An 18,910-nucleotide genomic window follows, 5' to 3' on the forward strand; every position below is an offset into this window, starting at 1 on the left:
GCCTAGCTGATTGGTAGCCTAGCTGATTGGTAGCCTAGCTGATTGGTAGCCTAGCTGATTGGTAGCCTAGCTGATCTTTAGCCTAGCTTATTGTTAGCCTATCCGATTGACACCAGGTGGTCAGTGTAACGTGGGCCCCTCCTTTCTCAGCATGAAGACCTGAGTCCTCTCCAAATCAAGTTGGAGGCTCTGAAGATGGAGACAGAGGAGCTGCAGGAGAACATGAGGAGGGAACAGCAGCTGTGGATGAAGCAGCAGGGGATTCTGGTCGGACTCACACAGGAGAACGACGCCAACAGCAAGAACATGGTGAAGCTGCAGATGGAGTTCACTGCCATGCAGCAGAAGAAAATACGTCTGGAGAGTAGGGAGCGTTTCAGTCCTGGTCTCAGTGTTTGTAGAACTTAGGGAACAGTGAAAATATTGTACTGTAGAAGGTACCTGGTACCATTTGGACACGATCAGTCCAGTGTGTTTGTCCTTCCAGAACAACTAGAGTCTGAGCAGCAGGAGCTGACAGATCTGGAGCGGAACATGAAGACACTGAGGAGAGACCTGCTGAAGCTCAACACTCTGCTGAGCAACAACAGACAGCTGAGCCAGGCTCTGGAGCAGGAGAACGTGCTGATGGAGACGGACTTCATCCACACTCTCAAGGCATGGATTCACTTGAATTATTCAGTCTATTTTATTTCTTTGTATTCTGATTCTATGTCAAACTAAATGTTTAAAAAATTGTTTAAATAAAAAATAATATCATATTCTTAGATTGCTTTTTAATCTGATTTTAATCCTCTATGTTTTTTGGTGTATTTGACTTTTTCAGCTGCTGCTGAAACAGTTCACCTGTTGTGGGAGTCATCTCTGCCCATCCCTTTTTTTTTATCTCTTTCCTTATTAATTTATTTCACCTCATCTATTTTGATCTTGTCCTATTATATCCTCTCATGTCACACCTAATCTTCAGGAGGAGCAGCAGGAGTCAGTGGAGATGCAGATGAAAGTGGAGAAGACGGAAGAAGAAAAGGAACGACTTCTCTACAGTCTGGTGGAGGCGGAGTCAGTCACATGTTCATTTTTTATCGCTTTTTTCTTTGTCTGATGCACATGTTCAGTCGCCTGGTTTTGTTTGTGTTCACGTGCGTACTAACTCGTGTGTGTGTGTGTATATCTGGTGTGTGTGTTGTCCTACAGGCGGCAGGTGATGCTGTGGGAGAAAAAGATCCAACTTGTCAAAGAGACTCGATCAGCTGTGGATTTCGATGTTGGTCAGGGAGAAATCCACAGGATGAAGGCTGAGATACACCGCATGGAGGTGAACACCAGAACACCACCAAACTCCTCCTTCATGACCCTGAAGGTCAACAATAATCTACTGTACTATACACTCGCAGGTGCGTCTGAACCAGTTGAAGAAGCAGCAGGAGCAGCTGGTGAGGGAAAGTGAGGCAACAGTGGCCAGGAGAGAAACTCTGGTTCTCCGCAGGGAGGTCATGGACCACAGCTCCCACAAACAGACCTCCAAGGGCGACCTGAGCCGCCACACACTGGGCTTGCAGCGCAAGATCAAGGACACACACAAGGTCAGAGACCTGGACCTGTCTCTACCTGTGTGTCTGCGTGTCATTCAGATTGTTTGAGGATTCTGCATGTGTTCAGAACGTGGCCGAGTGTGAACAGGGAATCAAGGAGCTCCAGGAGAACCAGCAGGTTCTGAGTCAAAGGCTGGCAGATCAGAAGCAGCAGCTGGTGGAAGTGTGTAGCAGCAGCAGCAGTCTGGACCAGGAGTACAGGACTCTGCAGGACACTAAAGACCAGGTGAGCAGTTGAAAAACACTGTGGCTGTGCTGTGGGTACAGAGACGTTCCATCATCATGTTCCTGTATGTGAGCAGGAAGCAGACACAAAAGTTAAGGTTTTCTTGTGCAGGCACAGAGGCATTACAGTCAGTCAGCTGCACTTGACTGGCAAATTAGTCTGAATCTGATATTTTAAAGTCTTTAAAGGGATAATTATTTTCTGAGGAGGACCGTTGAGTATGAGCTTAATGACTCACAGCATTGTAGAGTCTTTGACAACCATGGGATGGTGCTGTACCAACAGTCAGTCTGCCTTCAGTACCAACCCAACATGACCAGACCCATAGTTCTGTACTAAAACACAGAACCCTTGCAGGTCCCTCTACTTCCTGTCTCATCTGTTTAAAAAGTGGATTCTCTGCTGAACTCTCTGTTCATCACAGCTCTAGAACTGGATATGAGTAGATCCTACTGTATGAACTGGGCCAAGATCATCAAAGACGCTGACGTCAGACTTCAGTGTTGGAGTGGCCACACATTGTTCACAGATAATTGTAAGTGGATTAGAATTGTAACAGATGACAGTTTAACAGTAGTTGTTGTCTTTCGGTGACTTCTAAGTACAGCAGAGACGTGAACCGTTGTCCTCTGCCAGTAAGTGTTGGTACTGGGCCAATAATGCTGCAGATTTACCGACATCAACATCACATGTTCCACTCCCTAACAACCACTCCTTCACCCCGGGCTCACGGCTCTTCATCGTTCTCCATTTATTAACAAGTGAACAATGTGTTTTCTAACTTATTGCAGAACATATCTCACCTGGTGGCGCTGCAGAGTCGGGTCAAAAGGTTGCAGGCCGTTCATGATGGCAGCTACCAGGCCCTGTCGACCAGGGAGTCCGTAGAAGCTTCTGTTCAATGCCAAAGAGAACAGATGCAGGCCACCAAAACCATCCTCCACCGGGTGGGTCAGGAGTTCCCTCATCACCAGGGGGCGCTCCGCAGGCTGTCATTAGCTTTGGCTGCACAAACTCAGACTCTGGATCAGGAAATGTGGCCTGAGAGTCAGTGAAGAAGAAGACGTTGCAGTGAGTATAGAAGAAGTAAGTGAGAAGAAGCCACGATCCTTTAGAGTAGTAGTACACAACGTGATGAGTCAAGTCTGAGTGTTTTTGTGTTTTTATACCGATGGTGATATAATACTGCTAAATGAACTGCAAAGACCTAGAAATACTACAGTATAGTCCAAGTTTTTTAGATATACAACAAGACACGGGTCACATGAGGTCATCATTACTGCTTAAATATTTGTGAACATTTAGCAATAGACGTTAGAGCCAGTAGGTGGCGGTAATGCAGCTCTAACAATGCAGAGGTGCAGTAAAAAGTCCAAAGAAGAAGAAAAATTCATTTTAGGGCATTAACAAAAAAAATTGTGTTTTTAGAAACACTATTTGGACGTGACATTTTTAGTCAGTTCAGTTTCTCCAGTTTTTACCAGTGGGTGTTGACTTTTCATCAGTCTGACTGTCCTCCTCTGACCCCAGCTATGGAGAAGGTTTGACTTTGGCTTTGTCAAGTCCTAGAAATGATTTCAAGGGAAAATACCTTTAGATATGCAGAGAAAAAAAACACTGTTCAGATCATGAGAACTCCAACAGCCTTCACCATGTCTCTGTGTTCCTTTCATGTTTCAACATTTTAGGTTAGGGAATTACCCACAAATCAACTCTCCAGAAATATACGCATACGTCAACATACGACATTTTGAAGCGGGCGTGTCCACATCGGAGGACTGGCCTCATTAACGCAGCAGATCCAACCACAGCTGACAACAACACTGACTGTGAGGTGGAACAGAATGCAGAAGAACTAGCTCCTGTGGCTGTGACTCTGAGGCTCGTCCTAATCTGTGTGAGGACTTTCCACATCAGCCCTGAGGCACAGGATGTCCACGGTCAGGTGTGGCACAACAAACAAAGACACACTTGTCTCAGTTTAATATCTGAACCCTGAAATGAACATAACACTGAAGGGGTCTGATGTCCAGGAAGCGTGGAGATGATCTCTAGAGCCTTATGTAATGTATGATTCCATGCTGAAATTGAAGTCATGTCAAAGTAAAAGCCCCACATTTTTACTCTTCACCTGGGAAAGTTTCACTGTAAATCACCATGTCATGTTGCAGCCTGCAGCCAAAGACAAACAGAAAATATATATATACATATATTTGAATCTGGTAAATAATTCTCTTTTTGAGTTTTGTACAGTAGTAAGCCACATGAATCATTTTAAAGGAAAAAAAAAGTTGCAGTAAGTGTTCCCTATGTTATAGACAAAGACTAGTGCTGGTACTGTACCATCCTGAACTGTATGACCTTCATGGCAGCACCGTGGTGCAGCCCAGTTCTGAAGCCAACCTAACGTGTGAATAAACCTGGGTTTGGAATTTTATAGACTGCTGTTGAGGAACTGATGTGCTGTTTTTGTGTTAAAACAATTTTAATGCATCATTTTAAATCATTTATTATATATACACACATATATACACACATATGTATATATATGTGTATATATATATATATAAATATATATATATATATAGCGAGAGATAAAGGTGATTATATATGTATGTGTTTATATAGCTGTATAAAGGTAACCCTTTGACCTTGCACACACACAGACCACACCCTGTTTCCTTCTACAGGTCAGGACTTTGAACGACAGCTGTCAGTGATATTTGCTCGGCTCTGACGTCAGGCGTCTGTGGTGAGAGGGTGGCAGTGCTTTAACGTCAGCTCCAGTCCACAGACAGTCCAGTCAGGAGTCGATGATGTGAACAGATTTTGAAACAAACAAAACACAGCACCCGCACACACACACACAGGTGTGCAGCTCACCTCCATGAGGAGAGACAGAGCCAGTGTTCCAGTTCTATTTACAGCAGCGTGTATTTATACCGACGCTCCTCTAGTCATACAGGTTTTTCCGCCACGCCCACACACACAAACACACACACTAACAACACCCACTGGGCGTGGAAAGTTCCTGTTACTTTTATAATGCTCTTCATGTTTACAGTTTAGTTGCTTCCCGTAATGAACAGGTGATAAGTGTGTTTGCAGCTTCACAAGACCTCACACACACGCACACACACATCACCACCTTCAGGATGGCAGGGGAGTGTGTTCTCTGTGAAGGTCCAGACCTGAAGGAAATGAGCGAGGAGGAACTCTGGAATCTGATTAATGACAACCGCCACCGGATCTCATTAGGCGTGCGTCCTGGCATCCTGATTCCGTACCTGAGGCAGGCCCGGGTTCTGACGGAGATGGATGAGGACGAGATTCTGTCCTCCCACAACCTGACCAACCGCAGCATGAGAACCAGTGAGAGCTCTGTCATTATATAATGTGTTCAAAATGTTGGAGTGTGTGGGCTCAGTGTAGTGTTGGACCTTTGGAACAGTTTGCTAACATTCCAGTGATTCCTGAACTGTAACTGCAGCGAACACACTCGGAAGGAGTGTCTTCACCTCGACAGCATTACACTGAACTACATTTGACAACCGTACCATTGAAGCGTTGACGTAAACATTTGTTTAGTGAGTTGTGATTTTAGGTCAGTCCGTCCTACTTCATGTTTTTCACTGCAGTAGTGGAGTTGTTCTCCTTTCTCACCCACCCATTTCTCATCATGTAAGTTAGCTTGTTCACATGTTGTCCCGCACCTGCCATTCTTTTTCTTGATACCTATCAGGTATGAATGGTGCTCTGGCGCCCCCGAGCGGTGGAGAGTCTCACACATTTTAAAACAAAGGATAAAATGTAACTTGACTGGACTTGATGACCACTTCTACCGTCTACACAGGCTACATGCTGGACCTCTTAATGACCCAGGGTAGGAACGGTGCAGTGGCTCTGCTGGAAGGCTTGATGATCCACTACCCCACCTTGTACACCCAAGTCACAGGACGCCAACCCAGCACGGAGCCTTCAAGGTTCAGTGGTGAGTGGTTGTAGGCCCAAATCTCCCAGCATTGGTGAAGCGGTCAGAGTCGAATCCTACTTCAACAAGTTAAGCCGATAACCCTTCACAGTAAACATTAACATAGGAAAGACTCAGTCCAGATTGATCTATTTGGATCAGATGTGGTTAATCCCAGACATATATTCTGTCACTGCAAGAACACACAGATGCTTCTGAGATCTGACCAGAACTTGGTCTAGTTGGTGTTACTCGACTCACTGATGCTCTTCTCCCTCAAGGATTGATAAAGTACTCCGAGTTGACTGAGTATCTGGTGAGGGCAGTGACGGGGATGCAAAAGGAACTGCAGGAGGCCCGTCGAGAGGCCGGCAGGATGACGGCACGCTGCACAGCCCTGGAGTCGGACATTAGTCAAATGATAGAGCAGGAGGAGAAGTCCAGATGCCTCCAGACTGAAATGGAACGCATGCGACGGCATTTATGCTCTCTGCAGCGTGAGGTCACCAAGCTGAAGGACGAGAAGTGTGAGCTCTACATGCGCTACACGGCCGCCATCGAGGAGAAATCTGCCGTGAACAAGCGCCTCCATGACCTAAACCTTCAGGTAGGTGTTGCTGAGGGGTCTTAGATTTCAGAAACTCCTCATTATACTGCCTTCCCAGAAGGTCACTGAATAATGTCCTGGGTTAGGACATTGAAGATATAGATCTTCACATGTTTGAACGTCTCCCTCCTGCAACACAAAAGTCTAATCTCAAGAGAACAGGTCGCTGTTGAAGGAGTGAAACCAGAGAGTTGTACTGTTGTAGTTTGGGAGGTGTTGTTATATACAGTACTGTACTGTCTTTCAGGCTCAGATGACATGCGTTTACAAATGGTACACTGTTCTAGTTCTTCTAGTTCTAGACTTGGTTGTTAGGCCCTCTTTGTGGTTTGTAATTACCATGGTTTAAACAGGGAACTTAGGTTTTCAGTGGTCTGTAGTCTTCTTCTACAGTCTGTCTGTAGTTCCAGTTCAGATTAGGACTCAAAATCTTTATTTTGTGACTGCAGGTGTATCAGCTCCAGACTGAGCTTCAGAAAGTGCAGATGGAAAATGCATTCCAGAAGCAGCGTTCACTACGTCGTCCCTCCGTCACAGAGACACCGCAGCTCAAAGAGGAAATCCAGAGACTGCGCTGTGAGCTGGACAAGGCCGAGAAAATGGGACCAGTGAGTATCCACCTGTGGATGACAGACGACGGTCAGTGTCATTGGTTAGTTGGTTTTAAACAGTGTGTGTGTGTGTGTGTGTGTGTTCCCCAGGCTCAGCAGGACATCATGGCCCAGGACCTGGCCGAGGCCATCGACAGTCAGGTGGAGCTGGCAGGGCAGCTCAGGTGCTACAGAGAGGAGAATGAAAAGCTGCTGGGGGAGAAACAAGGGGTGAGTGTTTCTCACCATCATTGTTTCACTGTCATGCAAATGAACGTCAGGCAGGAACTACTGATTCTTTTAAACCTGGTGCTGGAGACTCCACAGAATTCAGATTAGTTTGTTGCGTCTATTTTTCTATTTTTTTCTGATCTGATCGTTAAGCACTGAAGTGTCCTGTTTGTTGGTTTTCAGCTTATTGATCAGAAGGAGTGCCTGAACCTTCAGCTGCAGCAGCTGACCCTGGAATGTAACATGCACCAGCAGAAGAGCTCCATGATCCAGGATCAGATGAGGGAGCTGCAGGCAGAGAGGGACCAGGTGAGAGAGCAGAACTGCTCCATCATCCAGACCTCATAAGGTCCAACATCCAAACCTGCAAAACGTTTGCAAAGTTTTTGCCACAAACTATCACTCCTGGACTGAACCAAGTACATTAGTGCTGTAGAACATTGTTTCCCAAAGACTGGGTCGCGACCCTCAGGTGGGTCACAAGAGTTTTTGGGGGGGTCGTCTCACATCATGTTTCCCAGGAGTTTATGAATAATGTCTATTGACTTGGGTCACAAAGTTATGTGACTTAAAATATGGGTCCCCAGAAAAAAAGTTTGGGAAACACCACTGTAGAACACCGAGTGAGGTCTACCAAGCTGAAAACTGATTGGTCTCCTGTCAACAAAACCAGCCAATCAGGATGCGCACTCTCTCTGCCTCCCTACAGTAAACGATAAAAGCTGAACGTTTGTCAAATAAGAGTTGAGAAAACTTTTTTTTTTAATTCTCTGTCAAACCTTCAGATGTCAGTTGTGTTCAGATGTCACCAGTCTCCTCTGGGCTCTGCTGCTCTCTCCTACAGTCAGTGACTACAGTAGCTGTGCACTCATTTGTGTCTCCTTGACAAATGACAGCAATTGTTATCACCTCCTCCAGGAGGAGGCCCCTGCTGAAACACTACTGTTGAAATTAATATCCTGGAGAAGCTTGCGTCATACTCCGCCAGTGACAACCTCAATCCTTAACAACTGCCAACGGTTACAGTGACAACAAGTCTCTTAGCTGACAGCTGTTCCACTGGATCTGAGCACTAATGAAACAACACACACTGGCTTTCGGGAATGGCTTTCAGCTGCAGTTAGTGGCTGATATGAAGGGTGACAGGCAGAGTCTGATGGTCTGACAACAGAGGTCTGGCAGAATGTTCAACCCTCCACTGTTTACCTTCACTGACTCAGGTTTTAGGAGTTATAGAATAAAGGAAAGAGGAGTTTTCTTGTTCCTCTGCTCATCCATTCATGTTCAGTTTCTAATACAGCAATGCAACATCACTTTCGTCTTTAAAAGAAGAGTCAAGCAGTGGTTTGAGTGCTCCCTATCTCAGGTGCCTTGAACAACAGAGCCTGTATGTCAGAAATGTATTCATTTTGAAATTTGATTTTCAGATCTTTTTTTTATTAAGGTGATAGTAGACCATTTAAAATTTTCAAGTTTATTTCTTTACTTTATTCAAGATTTAAGCAACTTTGAGCGGCACAGATTGACAAGGTAACTAAAAATAACTCTCTCATGATTTTCTTTTTCTCCAGGCGTACCAGTCCAGGGATGAAGCCCAGACCATGATCGCCCGGCTCTTGGCAGAGAAGGACTCTTTGCGGTGCCAGCTGGTGGAGGTCCAAGGGAGGGTCTTCAGTCAACAGGCCAAATGCAAATCCAGACGGCAGCAGCAGCAACAACAGAGCTCTGATGTAATTAAAAAAAAAACACAGAACAAAAGTCAGTTAATAAGCAGGAGGAGACCATAGACTGAAGTTTCATTTGTCAAAAGGAGACGGAGGACAACTGGGAATGTCTGAGGTCCAGCTCCGAGGAATCCTTACACTCAAACAGACGCAGGCTGAGACGCATGGATGCAATGAATCCACTGGTTGTGAGTCCCTGCCAGGCAGAGGTGTGTGTTACGGTGTGTGTGTGAAACCTAACATACTTCAGGATCAGATCAGGAAATAATCACCACTTGTTCTTTATGTGGAGGTAAAATGTTAATAAGTTAATGTTTTTATAAATGGAATGAGGAAAACAGCCTGAGTGTGTACAAAGGTCGGCATCAGCAGCAGCAGCAGCAGCAAACAACCATTAAAAATATGTCAAATACTTCTGACAAACAATACATGGCCACGCTATTGTATACTGTAGTATAACTGAATATTTACCCACTCTAACACTCTACCACCTGTGAGTCAGAGATAATGATGAGAAGTGGTTAAAACATTAACTTTGTCAAGTAGCACCATTAGCCTAATGAATGGTGTAAGATCAACAGACAAACCAAGCTGATTTCTGTCCCGTCTGTATCTGTAGATTGAGGACGTACCAGCCAGCAGTGTACGGTCCAGATCTGCAGAACCTCCAGGAGCAGAGTCGCTTCGCAGAAGAGAGATGTTTCTGCAAGAAGACAGCAGGTACGCACACCGTTTAACTAAATGATATGAACTTATCATTGTCATATATTTGGTGTTGGCTGTATTTGTAGAGTGGTCTCTTGCAGTACAGACTGTTTCCCAACAGTGAGTCTGATCCTTGTTGTTGTCTAAAATCATCTTCTTCTCTTCTCTTCTCTCCCAGCACTGAAGCAGCAGAGGTTGAGTTCTTGTCAGACGACTTTGTCATCCTTCCCCATGGTGTGTACACCTCACGTGAACTTCTTTTATCTCTCCACACAAATGTGTGCGTCTGTGTTGACTCGCCTTGACTTTCACTGACGTTGTTCAGCAGTGAAGAACAAAGTGACTCAGGAGTTATTTGTACTTCTGCTTGAAACCTCACACATGATTTAACAGACGACTCAGGAGTTATTTGTACTTCTGCTTAAAACCTCACACATGATCTCTTTTGTTCAGTGGATGGTGAAAAGGTGGAGAGACCCAAGCTGTGCTCCACCAAGAGGTGAGGCAATGTAACTACAACACGAAATTATATACTATATATACTGTATATAATATATGTATATAAATATTTAACATGATGTATATACAGTATGTATATATATATATATGTATTTAAAATATATAGTCACTCTCTGAAGCATCAGCATCATTTTCCCTCCTCTTCATTCTCCAGCTGTGAGTCTGTTCCTCCCTTCCTCCTTCGATGTCGCCCTAAAGCTATGCGCATCAGCGACCGTGTTCTCAGCATCTCCTTCCAGGGGGAGGCGCTGCTCACACAGCTGACAGTGGTGGGGGGAAATAAGACAGGAGTGTTTGTGCGCCAGGTGACGGAGGGGAGCATGGCCCAAACTGTGGGCATTAGTCCAGGAGCCCAGATAGTGGAGGTAGGATCAGCTCTGGTGGTTGAGATTTTTGGGTATCCTTGTGTAGTAATGCATATTCTTTTCATCACTCTGCTGTTTTTCTTCCAGGTGAAGTATGAGCAGAACCAGAAGGCACTGAGAATGGTGCTGCTGGACTCCACCCTAGAAGAAGCCATGTGGGCTCTAGGTCAGGTCACAGGCCTGTGCACCCTCTCCCTGCGGCCCAGACAAGATGGTAGGTCCCACAGGAGAAGAAGAATCTCATTCCCAAAATACTAATCTTGTATTAATGAGGTAGAACTGGTTTTGTTGCATTTTATAGCTCAGTTACTGCAGTAGCAGACAGTACAAACATCAAACCATGAAATAGCTCTACACACACCGAAGACCACCAGACCTACAGCAGCAGTGGGCTGCACTTCTTTAGTTCACTGCAGTCCTGCCAGGACCAGGATTACAACCGGCAAATCTCTGATTAAAAGGCCTATCTTTGACCCACAAGGCCACAGGCTGGCCAAGACTTTATCTTACCATGGGAAGCTAACATTGTTGACACTGCTGGTTTTTGCATTGTGTAATGGATACCACGCTTGCCTTACACATAGAAGGTCCTGGGGTGAAGCCCCAGAGAAACCACATACTAAATTGTGGGACGAGTTAAGGATTTGAATGTTCTTTTTAAAAGCTTCCTTAAACAGGTGAGTGATGCTGCTGCTCTGTCTTGGTCCACAGACTACGAGGCTTTGCTGCAGCAGCTGCAAAACAAGGAGATTTCCTCAGGAGATTCCTTTTATGTACGAGTCAATCTGTCTTTGCCTGCTGGAGACACCGGGGATCTGGCCCTGTCCTGCCACGACATCCTGCATGTGACTAATACAAAACCTGATGGAACCGAGGACTCTTGGTTTGCCAGTCAAGTTCACCCCTGCAGGCTCCTGGACCTCCAGAGTGGAACTTTACCAAATTATTACAGGTAGGTACACCACATCTAAAAGACTAGGTGAGGGGCCTGAAATATGGGCCTTGGGGTATCAGACTTCTTCATTAATGGGAATGGATTTTCTTTGATTTTTTTCAGAGCCCAAGTACTCCTGATCCAAGCCATTGAGGACATGAGCTTTCAAACAAAGAAGTCTCTGAAGGTCAGAAGAATCAAATGTACCCAAAAAGTATCTCTGCCCAAAGTGTCACTGCTTACACAACACTCTGATTGGTTTTTGTCCAATAGTTTGGGCGCAGTGTTTCCCAACCTGAAGAGAAAACTGTGAGGATTGTTAGCACAGTACGTCAGGGCAGAAACCCACTATGGGTCAGTGTGGAGGACGAAAAATCAGGTGAGAGGCTGTGTGCAGAGCCGAATCAGGGACTGGTCATTTTTTAACCTGAACTTGAAGTTGTCAAAATAATTCCATATCCTTATGTTTGTGCCTTTTCAATTCAAAGGTGATACGTCTGCTCCCAAGAGCTGTGTCACTCTCATGCCCTACACCCTGGTCACGCCTCACTACCCACCAGTCTGCAGACCTGTCCTCCTGCTGCCAACTATACTGGGACGCATGCTGGACAAGAAACTGGAGGAGTGGCCTGGCTTTCAGGTCTGTGAACCTGGTAAGAATCACTGATCGGTACTGATAAATGGGATTAAGTCAGACAATAAACGGTTCCTGGAATGACAGATAGGACTGTTTGATTTGACAGCTGCTGTGTTTGACCACAGGGTTTATTTGCAGTTCCCCTCCTCATGTCTCATTATGTAACGACGGTGCGTGTGGTTGACCTAGACAACTGTACCGTTCGCGCTGTACGGTGGTAAATGTTTTATGGCTTTACCTGTGGCTGTTAGTCAGCAATCAGAGGCTGTAAAGATTCATTTAAACGCTGCTGTGTTCACCACAACGATACGTTTATTGACCTCTGTCTAACAGAAAAATAAATAAAGAAATATTGACAGGAACATGATGTCTGACTGTTCTACCGGACCACAGTCTGTAGGTCCGGTAGAGGAGGTGGCCTTGGACTTTTTTTTTAATAAGCATCCGGTCGGAAGCTGACTGTTTTGAATGGATGTGGCTGTGAATGGAGTACCTACATTTGAGTATCACCGTATCTTATCATATCAGTAATATGTGTGCAAAAGACAAAAAACAATCCAAACCAGTGAAAATGTTATGACCTACTGAAGACCTACTGTTTTCAGGATGTAATTTGGGCACTTTTTTATTCCACCTTTCTTGTTGGCTGTGACAGATGTTATTTTCAGGAGGTAAAATTATGCTTCGTAGAAACCCCCCTCAGAGAACAGCAGTACCATCGGATTTACATGTCACCTGGTCTCTGCTGAATATCCTCTCTGGTTTGCAGAGATACTGAGCTCCTGTGAACATGCAGCCCGGTTACAGAGGTCTGACATCCTGGATGGGTGTGACCAGGAAGCCAACTCCTGCTACACTCTACAGGGTGTGGAGAAGATCATGAAGAAGGTCAGAATTCTAACACAAAATACAAAAAGAGTTCAAAAGCTCCACTGACAGGTCACTGCAAAAACACTGGCCTCCTCTCTAACAGGGGATTCACTGTGTGCTGCCGCTGGGCCTGGACTGTGTGCGTCGTCTGCACCGGAGCGAGATCTTCCCCATCATCATCTTCATCAGACAGACTGCACGTAGTGCACGTAAACTGAGGTGAACAGGCTGTTGATGTTGATGGTCATCAGATATTTCTCTACAGGAGTGACTTCATTCAGAAAGATGTTAACACACAAATGTTGAATGTCAAATCTTCTGTCCCTTCCAGGTCGAAGCTTCAGCGTCTGGGTCAGTCTGATGAACAGCTGTTGGCTTGTTCCAAGAGCGAGGAGCCGCTGCTGGACAAGCTGCCGTGTCTGTACCGCAGCGTGGCTGCTGACTCCTGGTGTGACCAGACCTCACTGCTCACCAGTCTACGCACTGTCATCTGGGAGGAGCAGAAGAAGATCGTCTGGGTAGAGCCTGACCTGTGGTGAAGTGGGAGGACCATCAGATACAGAACAAATACAAATATGTCAAGTGATAACAAGGAATCATTTTAGACATGACAAATGTCAGTATGTATCTGTGATACGTGTGAGTAAACTGTGTAAATAGTAAGTGATAATGTGATATGGACATGTTATGGAATGTGACTTTAATCTCTTTTTTTTAAGAGTTAACTAAACAGGCAACTTAACCAGAGTTTTTTTTATTCGGGTGACAGGTTTTTATTCGGGTTTACCTGATACCATGGACCACTAAAAACAAATGAAACAGCTGTGCAGCTGTCTGCACAAATACAAATTTAATAAATAAATAAATAGTACTACTTCACTCCAGTATAACATGCAGTATGACGTGTACTATCATGCATTGCTCAGGAAGTTTTGTGTGGCGGTACTTTAGTAGTAATGATGACTATTAGTACTATAAGTGTACTATACTCACAACAACAATAATCTTAATAAACGTCATAATTATGATTTATTCAAAATAGGTATTTCAAATTAGGTTCTCCGCGGTCTCTAATTTCTTTTTAATGTTGCACTAATAATAGATCCGTGTGAAAGGCTTCAGGTGAAATCAATTAACGCTGAATGACGTCGGTTGCTGCGCACGCGCAGGTGCGATTGTTTCCAAGTTTCCTGACAGCGGTTAACTTCAGGCAAATACAGGAAAATGTCAGGCCGTTAAACACTATAACAATGACATTAAATATGTTTAATATACATAAAATAACTAATTTCTTATATTCGTTATATTATTTCGGATGTCGACTATTATTTTTTCTGCGCACGTAGAAAGACAACTCAGGAAAGACGGCGGAAAGTCAAAGTCGTTGGTGCCACTGTTGACATATTTGAAACATCGTTATTTTGGATCGAACTGAACAGAGAAAACAAACAGTCTGATCAAAACTACAACCAGTGTCGTCTACATTTGTCACTGTAACGTCGAACGTGACACACTAACGCCAACAGTCGTCACGTTGTCAGAAGTACAACGTTGTCCAAGGCCTTCAGCGATGTGAGTATTCAAACGGTTAACGGGGTAGATATTAAATGTTACAGAAAACGTCGTTTATGTTCAGGTAAAATACTACTCTGTGTGAAGTGTAATGATTGTCAACACCAGGCGAACAGGACTTTTACAAAAAAAAAATCACTCATTCCGGGTGTAAAGTTCCTGGGTCTGTATTTTTCTGTTCATGTATATGTTGCACTTTTCCTGGTCTTTAGTTTTACAGCTCGTTTAAAATTCACTTTGTTGATAAAAAAATATTTTTTTTGTTTTGTGTCGTTTTAAAAAATATATATTTTAAGCATATTTATGTCACATTTTAAAGTATCTGTAGGTGGCAGCAGTGAGTCAGCTGCTTGTTTGTGTCTTACTGTCCATTAAGATACACCTTGTCAGAGAACGTGATGTTCAACCCACGTCTAAGTTAATTAATTTAATGTCATATGTAGTTTAGTTTTCTGTCAATGATAAATGAACGCCACCTGCTGGAACATTATCATTGTACTCAGGAGCACTTGCTGTTCAGTATTTTTTTTTCAGAGCCGGACGTTATTGCCGTTAGCTACCACACGGGGGAGGCAGAGAGAAATGAATGAATGTCAGAGGGCGTGGTTAGGAAAGAAAACATGGTTTTTCAGTGAAATAGGAAAAAGCTGCAGACAGAGAGAGAGAGAGAGAGAGAGAGGCTGCGGAAGAGAAGAGAACAATTCGATTTCCGACCACAAATCCTCCATCACTCCGTTGTGTTGTTGCTCTGGCTCCATCCCAGCTCCTGATTTCACTAAGCAGCAGTAACTCAGCACAGTACAAGGCTAATCAATGCCCACCAACCTCAGCCTAAACCTATGTCCCCTTTTTATCAAGTGCTGATTATCGACTGGATCTGAAGGATCTTTTATTTAGAGCAGCACTGAATCAATTTTCTCCTCTGGAAGACATTTTTGGCTCCGCCAGGGTCCAAAACCTCAGCCCTGAAACTGTTGCCAGGAAACCACTCCAGTGATTTGCGTGTTAACAAGAGCTTATTATAGACAATGAGAGTGAGACCAAGAAGAGAGGGAGAGGGAGGGCAAGAGACAGAGAGAGATCCAAAAAGAGAAAAACTGTCCAGTACACATCTGTTCCAGCTTCTCCATCTTTTGGGTTTGTTTTTTCTCACTCCCACACTCACAGTTAGGCAGTGACTCGGGATTACAGTCGGATCGTAATGACAGTGAGAGATTGATTTAGTGGTGGAGTGAACAGGAATAGAAGAACATTGTAGAATTCCTCATTTAATAATTCATAACTCTCTCTAATTGGATCAGGAGGGTTCTAATTATGTTGCTTTTGCATTTATTTTCATCTTTTACATTTTGCTTTGTTTTTAATTCAAATTGTTGTATTTATTTTTCAATAATTACAAAATCTCTCCCCTGTATTGTTTTGACACGACATTACATGTCATCAAAACTCTCCATAATTCTTGTAAAAATGATTTTGCTGCAAGTCATTCGTTTGTTCTTGACAAATTAATGAGCAAAATGCTTGGCGTTGGCGAGATAGTCAAAACATTTAAGGATGGACTGCAGCTGGAGTGATCACACACCTGTTAACAGACCTGTTCAGACTAGTGTTTATGGCTTCACCTTTATATGGTAATGAGCCACGGGTGGGGGAAGGCCTGAGAGGCTTCATGTAACCATGGCAACAGTTGAGAATTGAAAGAGACATGGTCCTGGATGTGTGGTCCACTTTGTTACTTCAACATCACTCTAATGTATACATGTAGACTAACCAAACATATATGACCTGACTGTCTCCCCACAGTTTTGTTCCAGATGAAGTTCTAAAGTTTACATTGTTTGACTGCTCTTCAGTTACTGTAGTACCGTGCTACATCAGCAGCTGTGCCCTTAACCAATGGTCTTACCTGAGAGAGATCCTGTATATGTACTCAGTGAAGGCCAGAGAAACAACATGCTGTCACTTATTTGTCCAATGGTTGAAAAACGTACAGTGTGTCCCTGTAATTAGAGACACTGTAGGAGACACTGTGTCCCAAAGCAGCTTTTGGTCCACGGTTGACCTTCACTCTCTCCAGCCCATAAACACAACCGCAGCTAAAATAACCACCATCTATTAGCTGACCGGCTGTCATCCGGGCCAATCAATACTCTTTGATAATGATGTAATTTAGTCAGAGTGAAGCACAGCTAGTAATAAGACTAGACATCTACCCCTCCTCCTCCTACAGCCTCATTTCATGGGACTAGTCTCAACGCTGTAATGAAACGTTGAACCTTTTGTGTCATTAGTGGAGTCTGTAACACAACCAGACGACTGTAGCATCAGGAAACATCTTAGTCAGGAGTTCTGTCTTGAATTCAACCACATCAGCAACAGACTTTGAAGACAGAACTGATGCATATCTTAACCAGGGATTATTAATGGATGGACTGTTGTGTTTTGGTTTAATAGCGATTGAATCACAAACAAGGTTTTAGGCGCATACTGCCACCTACTGTGCTAGATTGTGTAGTCTTAGGGTATGACCACTGATTCTGGGATAACGCAGCCTATCCCTTATGCCTTGATGTGCATTTCATTTATTATTTCACAGATGCGAATTGTCACGCATGTGTATTGATTTTTAACAGATTTATGATGCATTGTTATATCCCTAGAGTTGAAACCATAAGCCACTCTTGGTGAGTGTATATGAGTAAAAATATACATATCAGGAAATATCTCCAACAAAATATTTGTATTTATAGATCACTGTTGGTTGTTGGAGGACGGTGGAGGAGATTGAATCTGACAGTGTGTTTGTTAGGCTGTGTATACTGCACTGTAGGCCCTCCTTACACTGTTTCTATATGTAGTGTTACAATCTGTGTATGTGTGTGTGTGTGTGTGTGTGTGTGTGTGTTTGCAGGTGTTTTGTGTCTGTGTGTGTACACCTGTGTTGTAAATTCATGCTGAGCAGAGGTCTGAGCCTCAGGTTGATACATGGTTGATCTGACAAGAAACACAGAACCTGCCTGCAGCCACACACACACACACACACACACACACACACACACACACACACAGAGCATCACTTTTCCGCCCCCACCCTGCACATACAGCCTCCACCTCTCCTCGTCCTCTCCTCCCTCCAGGATGCTGGTGAAGACAGTCAGGCTGAAGTGAATGTCGAGGAGAATTAGATACGAGCAGACAATTTGATTTCTTTGTCTTCACGGCTTCCTTCTGCTCCACACATGCAGACAGCTGAAGGTCTGATGCTCACAGACAGCAGACGAGCTGGTCTGAGAGCAGGAAGAGGAGGAGGTCCACAGGAGTAGGCCTGTGGAACACAGCAACACAAAAGAGGGAAATCATCAGGTCAGAAATGGAAGACAGAGGTGGAGGCGATTCACACCAGTAAGAAAAAAAGAACATGCCAGAATCAGAGAGAAGAAGAAACTAACAGAACACAGCAGTCAGTCCAAGGTGATGGTGTCAGTGGAGGAGGAACCAAGCAGAGGCTGTGTCGCCCACTGCTGTCCAACAGGCTGATTGACGTCTGTTAGTAATTCTTTGTATCAGCTCCTATGATGGAGCCTAGTTCATGTGGGAGGTGGGAAAAGGAGCCGTAACTGGAGCCCTGGTTTGTGTTCTCTGGTTTCAGCCACAGCTGAACACACAGAACAGATGGATGAACCCCTTCTACCCCCCTCCTCCCACACACACACACACACACACACACACACACAGAGCAGTGTGCTGAGGTGAATCATGGTCAGAGTGGCTGACCTTGTGGAAATGTCAAATCATTTTAAACTGTGTGGGGGAGTCTGAGGGGAGTACTGCATGTCTCCTGTACCATGTACTGTAGATGGCTGGTTTGACACCAGATCAGGGTCGGCATCAAAAGAGTCTTTTTAGCCCCTCACTGTAAACAACTCCAACAAAAGAGCCGTTCAAGCAGAAAACCATCTTTATGTTCTTTATTTGCTGCATATATTCTTTGAGCTTTCGCTGCTGTTTCCTAAGTGACAATGACCTGATGAACCTGGTCTTTGACTTTGGACGTTCACAAGTCTTTGTCTTCCTGTTGGATTTAGAGATCGACTTGTTTTACTGCTGTGTATCCGGACTTCAGTGAAATATTTCAATTGCTGCAAAGTTCAAATAGTGGGGCCCATCCCCCACTTTGAGAACCACTGCACTCATGTGGCCCTTCATGATTGGTGTGAAAACCTGCAGAGTCCTGTGTGAGTGTTGGCTGTCTCCCATTCAGGGTGGAGGAGGCCTGACATGCTGATGGTGGTCCTGGTGCCACCCTGGGTCTGGCTGTACGGACTGCAGATGAAGCACAGACAGATTTACAGGAGTGAAAAAAATGAT

At 44.4% G+C, this 18,910-nt stretch overlaps 2 protein-coding genes across 7 annotated transcripts in view; both read left to right on the forward strand.

Moving 5' to 3' along the window:
* Positions 1-4,255, forward strand: part of ccdc40 (coiled-coil domain 40 molecular ruler complex subunit) — a 9,155-nt gene extending 4,900 nt beyond the window's left edge. For 3 of the 4 annotated variants that reach the window (XM_025058255.1, XM_008317678.3, XM_025058257.1), the window contains 8 exons: positions 151-364; positions 488-657; positions 968-1,059; positions 1,195-1,315; positions 1,395-1,583; positions 1,660-1,818; positions 2,610-2,904; positions 3,507-4,255. In XM_025058255.1, the coding sequence (XP_024914023.1) occupies positions 151-364; positions 488-657; positions 968-1,059; positions 1,195-1,315; positions 1,395-1,583; positions 1,660-1,818; positions 2,610-2,873 (1,209 nt within the window). In that variant the 3' untranslated portion in view covers positions 2,874-2,904; positions 3,507-4,255. The remainder of the gene's footprint in view (positions 1-150; positions 365-487; positions 658-967; positions 1,060-1,194; positions 1,316-1,394; positions 1,584-1,659; positions 1,819-2,609; positions 2,905-3,506) is intronic. The other variant, XM_025058256.1, reaches the window with a different exon arrangement.
* Positions 4,256-4,492: 237 nt separating this feature from the next.
* The window catches only part of card14 (caspase recruitment domain family, member 14), a 67,347-nt gene continuing 52,929 nt past the window's right edge, over positions 4,493-18,910 (forward strand). For 2 of the 3 annotated variants that reach the window (XM_025058508.1, XM_025058507.1), the window contains exons 1-20: positions 4,493-5,190; positions 5,672-5,809; positions 6,070-6,395; positions 6,845-7,003; positions 7,097-7,216; positions 7,400-7,525; positions 8,788-8,946; positions 9,027-9,149; positions 9,560-9,660; positions 9,824-9,879; positions 10,099-10,144; positions 10,319-10,529; positions 10,617-10,743; positions 11,241-11,481; positions 11,587-11,650; positions 11,737-11,842; positions 11,952-12,116; positions 12,870-12,988; positions 13,074-13,189; positions 13,302-14,542. In XM_025058508.1, coding sequence (XP_024914276.1) covers positions 4,974-5,190; positions 5,672-5,809; positions 6,070-6,395; positions 6,845-7,003; positions 7,097-7,216; positions 7,400-7,525; positions 8,788-8,946; positions 9,027-9,149; positions 9,560-9,660; positions 9,824-9,879; positions 10,099-10,144; positions 10,319-10,529; positions 10,617-10,743; positions 11,241-11,481; positions 11,587-11,650; positions 11,737-11,842; positions 11,952-12,116; positions 12,870-12,988; positions 13,074-13,189; positions 13,302-13,509 — 2,928 coding nt within the window. In that variant the 5' untranslated portion in view covers positions 4,493-4,973 and the 3' untranslated portion in view covers positions 13,510-14,542. Of the gene's footprint in view, positions 5,191-5,671; positions 5,810-6,069; positions 6,396-6,844; positions 7,004-7,096; positions 7,217-7,399; positions 7,526-8,787; positions 8,947-9,026; positions 9,150-9,559; positions 9,661-9,823; positions 9,880-10,098; positions 10,145-10,318; positions 10,530-10,616; positions 10,744-11,240; positions 11,482-11,586; positions 11,651-11,736; positions 11,843-11,951; positions 12,117-12,869; positions 12,989-13,073; positions 13,190-13,301; positions 14,543-17,787; positions 18,795-18,910 lie in introns of those variants that run through there. The other variant, XM_008317676.3, reaches the window with a different exon arrangement.

Source organism: Cynoglossus semilaevis, chromosome 9 (genome assembly GCF_000523025.1).
Source record: "Cynoglossus semilaevis isolate Cse_v1.0 chromosome 9, Cse_v1.0, whole genome shotgun sequence".
Lineage (NCBI taxonomy): Eukaryota > Metazoa > Chordata > Actinopteri > Pleuronectiformes > Cynoglossidae > Cynoglossus > Cynoglossus semilaevis.